The sequence below is a fragment of the Macaca thibetana genome, chromosome 13 (assembly GCF_024542745.1).
Source record: "Macaca thibetana thibetana isolate TM-01 chromosome 13, ASM2454274v1, whole genome shotgun sequence".
Taxonomy (NCBI): Eukaryota; Metazoa; Chordata; class Mammalia; order Primates; family Cercopithecidae; genus Macaca; species Macaca thibetana.
In genome coordinates this window covers 5,207,262-5,221,572 of record NC_065590.1, presented here as the reverse complement: position 1 = coordinate 5,221,572, position 14,311 = coordinate 5,207,262, and the positions used below count along the sequence as shown (strand labels likewise).

The 14,311-nt window shown below is 48.8% G+C and overlaps 1 protein-coding gene across 6 annotated transcripts in view; it reads left to right on the top strand.

Annotated features, from left to right (window-relative positions):
• The window catches only part of RFX8 (regulatory factor X8), an 85,588-nt gene that overhangs the window by 69,438 nt on the left and 1,839 nt on the right, over positions 1-14,311 (top strand). For all 6 annotated transcript variants that reach the window (XM_050755110.1, XM_050755112.1, XM_050755109.1 and 3 more), the window contains 3 exons: positions 1,410-1,504; positions 7,365-7,479; positions 10,697-11,013. In XM_050755110.1, coding sequence (XP_050611067.1) covers positions 1,410-1,504; positions 7,365-7,479; positions 10,697-11,013 — 527 coding nt within the window. The remainder of the gene's footprint in view (positions 1-1,409; positions 1,505-7,364; positions 7,480-10,696; positions 11,014-14,311) is intronic.

Genomic DNA, 14,311 nt, shown 5'->3' with positions numbered 1-14,311 from the left:
ACTCCTGCCAGGATGCCCCAGGTAAGTCGAATGGCCTTTCCCTCTGTGGGCATAACTCCTTGCTAGTACTCTCAGCTGTGTCTACAGCTGCCCGCTCAGTTCCCATGAACCCCTTCAGGCTGGCGCTGTGTCTTACCCGGGGCCACCCAGCATTGCACTGGCCCGCAGGAGCACTTCAGTGTTTCGTGACTTGAGGCATACAGAATTCAGGAGTGCACAAAAGCACCACCTGTAAATTAGCCCATCCTCTTTCTTTCACCTTGAAGTAGGGCTGGCCATGGTAGGGTTGTGCCAGTTATTAAAATACTAAAATATATCATCCCTAGTTGTTGGTAAATGACCTCTGCCTGCTCCCCTCCACTGTCCTGTCCCTTAATAGTGTCCCCTGGCTGACACCAATCCCAGATCCTCCCATAGGGCACTTTTTTTCCCCCCACCAATCCAGCAACTAAAAGGTTAACACGGAATCCAGCAGGCTTCAGAGCTGTTAGGATTACTAATTCTGATTAGTAATTCTGCAGTTCTGATTAGTAGGAACCCAAAAGGTCCCCCTCCCAATGCACTGGCTAACCAAACCCTGCTCTTGCCCCCAGCTGGATCCCAGAGAGTCCCAGGAGGGCATGAGAGCCCCTCTCCAGGTGCCTTCCAGACTGCCCGCTGGTCTGGCCAGGGCTCCTGTGCTCCCACTGGCATCTTGGTGAGTCCCACCAGGAAGATGCAGAGTTCTGCGGGGAGATAGCAGACTGCCAGCCACTGCTGATACCTGCAGGCAAATGCTTCCAGTTCCAAGTCCAAGTGTACCTCCACCGAGCCTCGGGGGACCGCTGCAACCGACTCAGTTTCCCAAACTCTGCTTGGTATGCACAAGCACTCAAAAAGCTGGGAAGGCCAAAGGCTGTTCTTTCCCTATCAGTGCTCCCTGTGCAGGTGGAGGACCCAGAACCTGACGTCACACCAGGCTCCACCTAACTGAGTGCATAACCGCAGGCAAGGCACTCATCCTCTCTCAGCAGCTTTGATGTCTGCTATCACTTCAATGACATTAATAAGCCAGCCCTTTTATGAAGATGGCAAGGATAGGTGAGGTCATGTCTGTATCGTGCAGTGAGCTCATCTGAAGACAAGGTCTGGATAATTGCAAGGTGTACTTATGGTTTCAAAATATTTCTGTTTCAACAAGTGGCAGAGGTGGCTCACAGCAGTTATGTCCATGTAATTCTGAATAGATGACCGCAGAGGTGACAAAGCCAGCCTCAGGACATCCTCTGTGTTCACAATGAGCGTGAGGCCCTGGGGAGTCCCTCCGAGCTATTGTTCAGTGATGCTCCCAGGTTACCCAGTACACAAATACCTACAGAGAGATTCCGCTCCGCTGCATGCAATCTTTTGTTTATTTTGTGTCTTTGTAGGTTTAAGAAACTTAGTTTCTTTGCTGGGAACATCAACAGATCTCAGTGTATTCCTCAGCTGTCTGTCTTCACATCTCCAAGCATTTGTGTTCCAGGTAGGAAGCTGTGACTTAAAAAAAAAAAAAAAAGAAAGTGTGTTGACCGTTCTAGATAAATGAGTGCCCATTGCCTAGGGGATGGGAAAGAGGCTTCTTAGGCTCTGGCTGGAAATGTGTCAAGGCTGGCCTGGGTGTGAGGGCAGGGGATGGTCTCCAACTCTAGCAGGCGAAGAATGGGGGCCGGGGGGAGCACATCACACAATGTGTGTGTGTGTGTGTGCGTGCGTGGGAGTGTGTGGTGAGCATATGTGTATGTGGGTGTGGTGAGCATGTGTATCAGTGTGTGAGCGTGTGTGTATGTGGGTGTGGTGAGCGTATCTGTGTGAGCGTGTGTGTATGTGGGTGTGGTGAGCGTGTGTGTATGTGGGTGTGGTGAGCATGTGTATCAGTGTGTGAGCGTGTGTGTATGTGGGTGTGAGCGTGTGTATCAGTGTGTGAGCATGTGTGTATGTGGGTGTGGTGAGCGTGTGTGTATGTGGGTGTGAGCGTGTGTATCAGTGTGTGAGCGTGTGTGTATGTGGGTGTGGTGTGCATGTGTATCAGTGTGTGAGCATGTGTGTATGTGGGTGTGAGCATGTGTATCAGTGTGTGAGTGTGTGTATGTGGGTGTGAGCGTGTGTATCAGTGTGTGAGCGTGTGTGTGGGTGTGGTGAGCGTGTGTATCAGTGTGTGAGCATGTGTGTGGGTGTGGTGAGCGTGTGTATCAGTGTGTGAGCGTGTGTGTATGTGGGTGTGAGCGTGTGTATCAGTGTGTGAGCATGTGTGTATGTGGGTGTGGTGAGCGTGTGTGTATGTGGGTGTGGTGAGCGTGTGTATCAGTGTGTGAGCGTGTGTGTATGTGGGTGTGAGCATGTGTATCAGTGTGTGAGCGTGTGTGTATGTGGGTGTGGTGAGCGTATCAGTGTGTGAGCGTGTGTGTATGTGGGTGTGAGCGTGTGTATCAGTGTGTGAGCGTGTGTGTATGTGGGTGTGGTGAGCGTATCAGTGTGTGAGCGTGTGTGTATGTGGGTGTGAGCGTATCAGTGTGTGAGCGTGTGTGTATGGGTGTGTGAGCGTGTGTGTATGTGGGTGTGGTGAGCGTATCAGTGTGTGAGCGTGTGTGTATGTGGGTGTGTGAGCGTGTGTGTATGTGGTGTGTGAGCGTATCAGTGTGTGAGCATGTGTGTATGTGGGTGTAGTGAGCGTGTGTATGTGTGTGAGCGTGTGTGTATGTGGGTGTGGTGAGCGTATCAGTGTGTGAGCGTGTGTGTATGTGGGTGTGGTGAGCGTGTGTGTATGTGGGTGTGGTGAGCGTATCAGTGTGTGAGCATGTGTGTATGTGGGTGTAGTGAGCGTGTGTATCAGTGTGTGAGCGTGTGTGTATGTGGGTGTGAGCGTGTGTATCAGTGTGTGAGCGTGTGTATGTGGGTGTGAGCGTATCAGTGTGTGAGCGTGTGTGTATGTGGGTGTGGTGAGCGTGTGTATCAGTGTGTGAGCGTGTGTGTATGTGGGTGTGGTGAGCATGTGTATCAGTGTGTGAGCGTGTGTGTATGTGGGTGTGAGCGTGTGTATCAGTGTGTGTGTGTGTATGTGGGTGTGGTGAGCGTGTGTGTATGTGGGTGTGGTGAGCATGTGTATCAGTGTGTGAGCGTGTGTGTATGTGGGTGTGGTGAGCGTGTGTGTATGTGGGTGTGGTGAGCGTATCAGTGTGTGAGCATGTGTGTATGTGGGTGTGGTGAGCGTGTGTATCAGTGTGTGAGCGTGTGTGTATGTGGGTGTGAGCGTGTGTATCAGTGTGTGAGTGTGTGTGTATGTGGGTGTGGTGAGCATGTGTGTATGTGGGTGTGGTGAGCATGTGTATCAGTGTGTGAGCGTGTGTGTATGTGGGTGTGGTGAGCGTGTGTGTATGTGGGTGTGGTGAGCGTATCAGTGTGTGAGCATGTGTGTATGTGGGTGTGGTGAGCGTGGTGTACCGGTGAGTGGGTGTGCATGAGCGTGTGCAGTATGTGTGTGGGTGTTTGAGCATGCATGGATGAGTGTGTGTACAGGTGAGCATGTGTGTGACTGTGTGAGCATGTGTGTAAGTGGGTGTGGGTGACTGTGTGTACAGGTGTGTATTGCACCAATGGGATTGTGGAACAAGAGGAGGGGTTTTGTCTGTTTTAGGGGGAGAATAGCGCTTGTCTGCATGTTTTGCAGACACGTTCCAGTAAAGTGTCCGGCTTGATTTCAAAAGCCTAAAGATGGTTTGGTTGTCAATATGGGCGGGTTTGGTCCTTCCGGCCAGCAGCTCTTGGGAGTTGCTTCAGTGGGATCCTGGGCTTGATTTTCATCATCCTCCGTGGGGTCAGTCACCTGTGGAGAGCTGAGAATGCCTTGAGAGAGGACACGGCCCCTCACTCCATGGGCCCAGGGCAGGTGGGGAGAGCTAGGGGCTGTGGGTTAAAACCTAGAGGGAGGCCGGGCGGTGGCTCACGCCTGTAATCCCAGCACTTCGGGAGGCCAAGGTGGGATGATCACATGAGGTCAGGAGTTCAAGACTAGCCTGGCCAACATGGTGAAACCCTGTCTCTACTAAAAATACAAAAATTAGCTGGGCGTGGTGGTGCACATCTGTAATCCCAGCTACTCGGGAGGCTGAGGAGGAGAATTAATTGAAGCCCAGAGGCAGAGGTTGCAGTGAGCTGAGAGCCACTGGACTCCAGCCTGGGCAACAAAAGACTCCGAGCGTCCGGTCAGGCATGGTGGCTCACACCTGTAATCCCAGCACTTTGGGAGGCCAAGGCAGGCAGATCATGAGGTCAGGAGATTCAAGACCATCCTGGCTAACCTGGTGAAACCCCATCTCTACTAAAAAAAAAAAAAAAATACAAAAAATTAGCTGAGCGTGGTGGCACGCACCTGTAGTCCTAGCTACTCGGGAGGCTGAGGCATGAGAATCACTTGAACCTGGGAGCCAGAGGTTGCAGTGAGGCAAGATCGCACCACTGCACTCAAGCCTGGGTGGCAGAGCAAGACTCTGTCGCAAAACAAACAAACAAACAAAAAACCCTAGAGGGAAACCAGGCAGCCCAGGCCCCACCTGTCGAGTCTTTGTACTTGCCAAGGCTGAAGTGGTTGGGAAAGGCCTTGAAGAGAAGGTGGGACTTAAAACTGGGATACAAAGCATGTGTAGGATTAAAATAAGCTGAGAGAGGGGGACTGGGCATTCAAGAGCAGGAGTGAGCTTACCTAGGAAGGAAGGAGCGGTCCACACTGGTGGAGAGAACAAAGACTCCGAGGGCCTGGGGCTGGGAGCGTGGCTCTGGGCTTTCTCTTTAAGCTTCTGGCCATGTTGTGGCCACTCCCTTGTGCCACCTGCCTGACCTTGTCTGTGTCCCTGAACTCTCAGTTCAGAAGAAAGAGGAGAAATAATAACTGAGACCAAGAAGACTGCTGGGGACTTTGGGGTCTTAAACCTAGATATGAATCAGAAAAATCCTCAGGAAGGAACTAGAAAGCCAGTTCCAACCCCTGGCAGGTGTCTGGGCTCATTTGCTTCTTGAAAATAATTATCCCAGATTCTGTATGGTTTTTATTCCTCCTGTTGACCTTAGGCAAAGCTTATTTGTAACATCAGTGCCCATGTCCAGAGCTGGATAGCTACTGAGACATTTATTCATTTGCTAGTTGAAGGCTTATATTATACATTGTCCTAGACAGGAGTTGTCCATTGTCTGTTCCTTAAGTGGAAACTAGAACTCAGCCTCCAGCTTTAATCAGATGGACCCACTGAGATCATCACCACCAACCCTGCCATCCTACATCATAAACCACAGAGACCTGTGTGTTTCCCAGGTCTCCATCATTGTGCCTTCCGCCTTCACAAAAGAGGCACATTAGAAAAATGGTGTTTTTGTTACTGCGTGCCTTTGAAGGTCTTGTTTTTGTAAAAGAGCTTAGCTGATTTTTACAAACCAGATTATTGTCAATCAAATGCTCAGACTGTTAAGACGCACACCCTTGGGCTTGTCAGAGATGCCCCATGGCTTCAGTTAGCATCTGGCAGTCAGCGAGCAGAGGGCAGTTCGGGCCCTGGAGGAGCTTCCATGTTGGGGGACAGAAAGTGCCCTACTGTGGAGGTGACGGGAAGAACACTCAATGGTGTTTATGGCTGACTTTCAAACATTTGTGCAGAGAGAGCCCTGGTCACTCAGAGCTGCATCCCTCAGTGCTTTTAGGAAGTATCCCTGTGGGTTTTTGTTTTTGTTTTTTTAATTGAGACGGAGTCTCGCTCTGTCACCCAGGCTGGAGTGCAGCGGCGCAATCTCGGCTCACTGCAACCTCCGCCTTCCAGGTCCAAGCGATTCTCCTGCCTCAGCCTCCAGAGTAGCTGGGATTACAGGTGTGTGCCACCTCGCTCAGCTAATTTTTGTATTTTTAGTAGAGATGGGGTTTTGCCATGTTGGCCAGGCTGGTCTCGAATGCCTGACCTCAAATGATCCACCTGCCTCTACCTCTCAAAGTGCCGGGATTACCGGCGTGAGCCACAGCACCCAGCAGGATCCCTGTGCTTTTGTACTCTCATTGTCCCTTCAACATAAAACCCTCTGCTGAACACCGATGGGAGGGGCTCCTCCCAAGAGTCCGTCTCAGATGGTGAGGAGCACTGAGGAGGAGGCTGCTACCAAAAGGACCTCACGTTCCCCGAAACTCAGGGCCACCTTCTGGTGTGCCAAGGGTTTCGCTGGGGCAGAGGGAAAAGAAGCGATGACAAGAAAGGGCATTTCTAGCCAGGCTCTCCATTTCTTCCTCAAAGACATGTGGTGGAGCTGTGGTGGGTCCACAGGCATGTGACTGAGGATGAAAAGAGGCTTGGAGCATGCCTATCAACAGATGCATTTGAAGTCCATGACTCAGGGCTTACAGATGGCTTCAAGTGTGGTCCAAGGCCACTCTCCGTCTGGGTAGAGGGAATCTCTTAGTCTGCATGCAGTGGCATCTTACTGGTACACAGTTTAGTGCCAGATGACCTTGGTTCCACTGGGTGCAGGGGCTGAGACTTTCCAGTTTGGAGCTTGCTTACACCGCAAGCGTGACGACCAGCTTTTCCAAATGAGCACCACTGCTTTTCATTATTATGGGATTATGTGCCTCTTTTCCATAGCCAGATTTGACATGCAGAAGTGCAAAGATAAAACAGCTCCTGCCCCTCTTGATGGCCATTCCCAAGTGGACTTCAGTGAGGCTGTCCCTACGGTGTTTGTTTCTGTGTCACATATCACAAGTGACCTCTTTTTAAAAACTGTGTGGTGCTGGGCATGATGGCTTATGCTTCTAATCCCGGTGCCTTTGGGAGGCTGAGGCAGGAAGATCACTTAAGCCCAGAAGTTAAGACCAGCTTGAGCAACACAGTGAGACCCTTATCTCTACCCCCCTCCCCCCAAAAATTAAATTAGTCATGTGCAGTGATGCATGCCTGTAGTCCCAGCTACTCAGGAGGCTGAGGGGGGAGGATCGCTTAAACCCAGGAGTTCGAGGCTTCAGTGGGCCAAGATTGTGCCACTGCACTTCAGCCTGGGGAACAGAAAGACCATGTCTTAAAAAAAAAAAAAATTTTTTTGCATGGTGATTTTAAGAGAAAAAGTAAGCCAATTTCCTACCTCCCTCCTTCTCTCCACCAACTTCAAAGGGCTGTGCCCTGGAACCATGTCCATGGAAGACAGAGAAAGACCAGACATGGGCCGTGCTGCCTCAGTTCCCACTCTCGTTATTTCATCTTCCTCTTCTTTGGCTCTTTAAAACTGCATGTGCATGACAAATGTGTGCCTTTGAAAACATACTATGCTTCTTGATTTTATCACAAACTGCAGCCTTTTTTCTCACAAAAACTTAATAGCCCAGCAGAAGCAAAGAAGAGTTTATCAAATTGGCCGCCGGCTTCCAGCTGAGATGGAACCTTCTTCTCACTGCCGTGAGCAAAGCCATGACCCTCTGCCACAGAGACAGTTTTGGTAAGTCAGAGAATAAGAAAATATTTTGTGTTCTACCTTTTAAAAATGTCGTTATGGTGTAAGTATTTTGCATATTGCTATGTAGAATCCAGCCATCTTCTTTTAACCTTTTTATGTGAAATATAACATAGACACAGCAAACCATACAACACGATAGTAATTTTTCTTTTTAGTGTCAGTGTGAGCCTGTCAAACAGATGGACCATGCTTTTCCTTCCTGTTTCATCATCGTTAGACACACAGGAAGCTTCTCCTGGTTCTTGAATTATGAGCTGTGTGACATTTTGAGGAAAGCACTGAGAGAGACAACTGAGATGAAGGACAAAATGGGTTCTTTGAAGCCCTCATACTTAACTCTCAGGAATAATGATTAAGTTGCCATTGTATGCAGATGGTAGAAAGAGTGAAGTAATGTGCATTTTGCAAACTTCCTGATCAAATTACTGGTCGTCTTCTGTTGGGGAAGGTTGCATCTTTGATGCAGTTGCCTTATAAAAAGGGTTGTAGGGGCTGGGTGCTGTGGCTCACACCTGTAATCCCAGCAATTTGGGAGGTTGAGGCAGGTGGATCACCTGAGGTCAGGAGTTCGAGACCTGGCTGACCAACATGGTAAAACCCTGTCTCTACCAAAAATACAAAAATTAGCCGGGTGTGGTGGCGAATGCCTGTAATCCCAGCAACTCGGGAGCTTGAGGCAGGAGAATCACTTGAACCTGGGAGGCAGAAGTTGTGGTGAGCTGAAATCACACCATTGCACCCCAGCCTGGGCAACAACAGCAAAACTCCACCTCAAAAAAAAAAAAGAAAAAAAAAAAAAAAAAAAAAAAAAAAGGTTGTAGGAAGGGAAGTTCACTACTTAGCTCACCAGCTTCATGGAATGGATCATTCCTTCGAAAGGTATTTCTCACTTCCCAAGCACCTTCCTGGGCACTGGGCATACGGTGGAAAGATAAAGTCTCCACTGCTGTGAGTTGGCACAGTAGTTGTGGCAAGTGATCCCTTCCCAGAGAGCTGCCAGATGCTCTCGCAGCAAGAAGGAAGAGAAAGCAAGCCCTATTCTAGACCAGCTTTGCAGACACCTTGGAGCTCCTGAGGGCTGCTGCTGTCAGCTGCCATATAGGTGACACTCACTTATAGTGGGACTCTGCCTTTCAATGAAGTCCAAACTGACTCTGCTATATGCTCATGCTCTTCCAGAGCAGAGAGAGAGCAGAGCTCACGTGCATCACGGAAAGAAAGCTAGCCCCGAGCCGGGTGTGGTAGCTCACATCTGTAATCCCAGCACTTTGGGAGACTGAGGCACGCAGATCTCTTGAGCCTGGGAGTTTAAGTCCAGCCTGGGCAATATGGTGAAACGCTGTCACTACAGAAAAAAAAAAAAAATACAAAAATTAGCCAGATGTGGTGGCCCAATAGTCCCAGCTACTTGGGAGACTGGGGTGGGAGAATTGATTGAGCCGGGGCGGCAGAGGTTGCAGTGAGCTGAGATTGTGCCACTGCACTCCAGCCTGGGCAACAGAGCCAGACTCTGTCTCAAAAAAAGAAAAGAAATCTAGTCTGTAGTTGTTACTTTTCCCAGTCTACCTTCTCTGTACCTCCATATGAAATCAATGTATTCACACCAGTAGTTTGAACAATGGTTTCCAGACTCGGACTATGATTTTCCAAGGTTAAATAGGCCAGACGATGTCCAGCTCACTTCAGGCAAGGTCGTGCCTTCCATGGGGGCAGTTACCCCTCGCCCAGATCCGTGGAGGAATAGAACACTACTCAGGGAAAAACTTGTGAAGGGCTTTTGAAATGGATGAAGAGATTACTTGAAATGGACAAAAGGCTTTGAAATGGACAAAAGGTTGGCACAGCCTTCTGGGTTATCTCTACCTTCCATTGTCTTTGAGTTATTTTTATAGCTCTGTAAAGTTGCAGCAAACTGATAATGCAGATGACCCTCATCCACAGAAATACAAGTTGGTTGTATCAGGTGGTTGCCATTGACACTGCCCTGAGGACAGATCCCTTTTGCATCTATTTGTCCCTGTCAGCATTCTTTTCTGTCTGTAGTATATAGTTAGTACTTTGAATTCTCTTTTGAACTAGTGGCAACATCTTAACTGATGTGGCAATAAGATGTAATATATCATTTAATTAATGAGTTAAATAAAACCTCTGATATGTCCTTTTTTTCTTCTTCTTGAGATGGAGTCTCACTCTGTCACCCAGGCTGGAATGCAATGGCGCGATCTCAGCTCATTACAATCTCCGCCTCCTGGGTTCAAGCTATTCTCCTGCCTCAGCCTCCCAAGTTGCTGGGACTATAGGCACGTGCCACCATGCCCGGCTAATTTTTTTGTACTTTTTAGTGGAAAGGAGGTTTCGCCGTGTTAGCCAGGATGGTCTCGATCTCCTGACCTCGTGATCTGCCCACCTCGGCCTCCAAAAGTGCTGGGATTGCAGGTGTGAGCCACTGTGCCCAGCCTGATGTGTCCATTTTATATTTGTAAGAGTCATGGTTTTACCTTTATTTAAAACTTACCTTTTAACAATAGCAGTAGGCCAGATTTCCCCCCGTTTCTCAAGCAAACATTAATGATTGTTTTCCTTTCTGGGAGTGCAAAGGCCTTGGGATTTGGAGCATTCAGCTAAGTCACATACCCTCCTGTCTCTCTGACGACAGCACTTGCAGGCCCACCTGAGAAGATGCCTCACAGGTGGAACGCCAGCCGGCCTCCTTACTCACTTCCACACAAAGAACTGCAACCACAGGGTCTGCGAGAGGGGCAGGGCACTACGTCTCAAGCACCACAAAACAGCAGCAGCCTGCCTTCTGCTCGCTGCCCCCATTTCCTCCCGCCCCTTCTGGACGTTCCTGTGGGTCATACGTGGGGCGCAGTGAGGCTGAGGGGCACCCTCTCCAGCTCTGGGAGCAGCACCCAGTTCCCTGTAGGGTTTGCTTTCCTCCCATCTCACACTGGATGGATTTTAAGTTCCTTTTCATGGCTTAGGCTATTTAGCTTTCAGTCCTTTCTGTCCAATAGCTGCCCTGCCAGGGGTTTTCTACTGATGGATGCTACGTAAGAGGCCCACCCAGGCCCCTTCAGAGTCAGCTATTGGAACGAGGCTCACGTACACAGGTGTTAGCCACAGAAAAGTTCTTAGTTTCACAGTGATATTGTCTGTCTATCAAATGTGTTCATTTTTGGTTGTTATCTAAATGTAGGCTCCTGGCATCTGTTTCACTTACTGCTTTTGGAATATGTGATTCATACACTTCAGTCATGCCTAGAGGAGGAAGAGGAGGAGGAGGACATGGGGAATGTCAAGGAGATGCTACCAGATGACCCGACTCTTGGCCAGCCAGACCAGGCACTTTTCCACCCTCTGAATTCCTCATGGCCCCAGACGTGTGCCTGCCCCAGTGTGGAGTCACTGGGGGTGACGCCGACACACGTGGGCCAGGGCCGATATCCTGTGGGTGTGAGCAACATGGTCCTCAGGATCCTGGGCTTCCTGGTGGACACTGCCACGGGCAATAAGGTAGGGACACCAGGACCCCAGGACCCGCTTCCACACAGCTGTTTCAAGGGGAATAAGAGCCACAAGTGGTTAGGAAAACCCTCAAGATCACTTTGTCCAAACAATGATAAAGGATTCTACAGTCATCTTTACCCTAGGTGGGGGGGGGGGAGTTTAATTCACTATCTGTTGGTTACTGGTCGGCTCGGGTTTGTGGAACATTAATAGGTGCCTGGCATGATTAGAAGTGTGGACCCTCTGGATGGCCTGCGTCTGTCTTGCCTTCCCAGAGTGTACTTGGCCTGGTTAGACTAACTCAGCAATAGCACACCTAGCGGTGGTGTGTCACCTCTGAGGGGCATGCACTGGAAATGCCCCTAGTGTTCAAAGAAAGGAAATGTCTGGTGGTCTGAACAGAGAGGATTTTGAAAAGATTACATTGGGATACCTGCTGAAAGACATAAAGATTAGAGTTGCTATTTACCCAACACCTACTATCTAGCCCCTGTGTATGTTATCTGAAAGCCATGCCATCCTGTAGAGTATTTGTTCTTGTCATTGTCATTTGATGGATGAGGAAACTGAGCCTCACAGAAGCTGAGTGACTTGCACAAAGTCACACAGTAAGGAAATGCAAGGAAATAGTGGAACAGAGATTGGAGCCCCAGCCTGCCTGATCTCAAGTCCATTCTTCACCTACAACCCTCGACAGGAGGTTGTTTTATACCCTGAGGAGTGCAGGACGCAGGCTGGAGAGGTCGGACATGGACCTCAGTGCCGTGAAGCAGAGCTGGGCTGACGGAGGAACAACAGAAATGCCTGCATTGAGGAGCGGGGAGTGAGCTGGTTAAAAAAACACTGACAGCAATTGTCTTAGAACTAATTTCTGTGCACATGTTTGATGTTTAGCTGCTATCCATCTTCTTCTTTTTGTGCCCACAAGTTCCCCTCTGCACAGATGAGTTGTGCTTAATAGGAAACTGAAGCAGGTGCAATCATTCAACCTGAAGCAGGTTAATAGTGGTCTCGGCCATGGCAATGAGTCACAGCCTAAAACTCTTCACGTGTTAGAGTCCGCAGAATACTAGGAACCTTCCAGGGCCCTTCCCTTCTTGAGCAAACCCTCATTCCGAGTTCTCCAGTTGCAGAGATCTTGCACACAGTGTCATTGAGCAACGCTTGGACAAGACACCTCCCTAGATAAAAAAAAAAAAAAAAGAAACACCACCACAACAAAAAAACCAGGAGCCAGGGAAATGCGTCTTCCAGGTTTCCCCGTTCCCTATCTGCATTTGGTCTTTGTTTCTCACTTTGAGATAGTCAGTCACACATCCAGGTGCATTCAGTGCTCTCTGTGAGGTGGATTCAGATGTTGTCTGTAAATGAGAAACTCACCTCCTCCATGAGTGTCCATGTGAAAAAAGCAGACATGGTCAATGAAGCATGCCGTAGTGCAACACTGACCCCAACTTGGGGGTGCTGATGAAAGCTGGGCCTCCTTAGCTGGTGGCAGCTAAGGCGCTTTCAGGAAGCAGGTGTTTCCAGGCAGTTGGCAGAAACAAGGCCCAGTTAGATCCGAAGAGGCGATGGCTTGGCCAGGCTATGCCTAGGAGAATGGCTCTCCCTGCTGCTGTACCTGGCGGCAGAGCCCTCCAGGGGCCACCAGTGGGAAGTACCTGAGTGTACTCTGCAGCATTCCCTAGAGCACTAGCCGGGCCAGCATTCATGCTGGGCTGCAGTGTTCATCTCCAAGTAAAGCAATTTCTTCGCGCTCACCGGCTGGGGCAAGAGGTCGGAGTGTAGCATGACAATTTGTTAAAGGAAAAACAAAAACATCTTTCAGTGACACTTGTTAAAGCACCATAAGGAAGGCTTTATCTGTAAGGAAGGCTTTATTCAGGACCATCTCCACTGGGCTTTTGCAGTCGGGGAGGGAGATTGGCTTTAACTCTGAGTGTAGCAGGGACAGGGTGGCGGGTGCAGAATTTGTAGCCCAGGAGCCGGGTGGGGGTCAGTGGATGGGAACTTACTAAGAAGAAATGTCAGAGGTAAGGGGGATTCTGGCTAAACCCACCTAACAGGATTCTTGTAGAAGTCCAGCCGGCTGGGGTGACCGGACATCACTTGGAGGCCGGCAGAGGATGAGGAAACTGATCAGATGTGGAGATGGGGCATTCTTGCTAAAGTGACTCAGCAGGGTTCTTGCTAAAACTGGATTTTACAAGGAAGTGGGCGAAGGAGAAGGTTCAAGAGCCGGACTAAAGTTCAGCCAAGTGGAGAATGTTAGTCAAATTACATACACATGCTTAGTCAGCAAGGTAACCAGGAGTAAGCTTTTACCTCTTCAGCCACAGTTAGAAGGCATGAAGAACAGACGCTGACAGTCTCCCGGAGCTGAGCATTTAAATGCATATTTTCATCTCAATGAAATAGGTGTTACCATCAACCCCACTTTACAACTGGCATAACTGAGGATCTTAAAGGGTTGGGTAATTTTCCCAAGGTCACCTCACTAATCATTGGGAGAACAGGAATTTACACCTCCACAGATCCTTCGAAGACTGTCCTTCTCAGCATTCTCTCCCTGAGAGCGTTTTCTACCATCTGCTTTAATTCCAAAATTGGTTACTTGAGACTAATTATTAAAAATACCTTGAAGTCTGATAAGGGCAATCCTGGTTCATACATTTCTGGGTTCAAATTCTACTTCTTCCCCTTATTAGCTAGAACCTTGAACACATTGCTTAACTTATGGGGATACTCATGTCTAATTCCATAGGACCCTTTAGGAGGTTTAAATGAGTTAATTGTTGTAAAATGCTTAGACCATTTCCTAGAATATAGTAAGTACCCAGTAACCACTGGTCATCATCGTTATTTCCCCACCACGGGGGAAGCTGAACACTTTCTGTTGACACTCTTGTCCCAATCCCTTAGCTTCTCTGAAGTTTCTTGCAATGAGGTTTGACCTGTATTTAATGGGTGGAAACAATAGAGAAGATATTAAATACTTAATTGAACTACATAATAAAGCAATACAAGCAGATGAATGTCAGGTAATCCAAGGTAATACACATTAGAGATTAATTAAACCTGCTTCTGTTCGTTCCTGCCTGCTGAATTAGCTATAATGACTTAAACAAGCACACCAAAAAGTTACGCTCATCTGATTTTCATTGCATCCATTATTCAGTACTTGCACTCATCATGAACAAAAAAGCACACCCTGCGTGTCCCATCTGCATTCATCTGCCGCGAGTTAACACCCCATTCAGCTGCACAGCTGTGGCAGCCTCATTCCCTGAACAGTTTAGCTCTG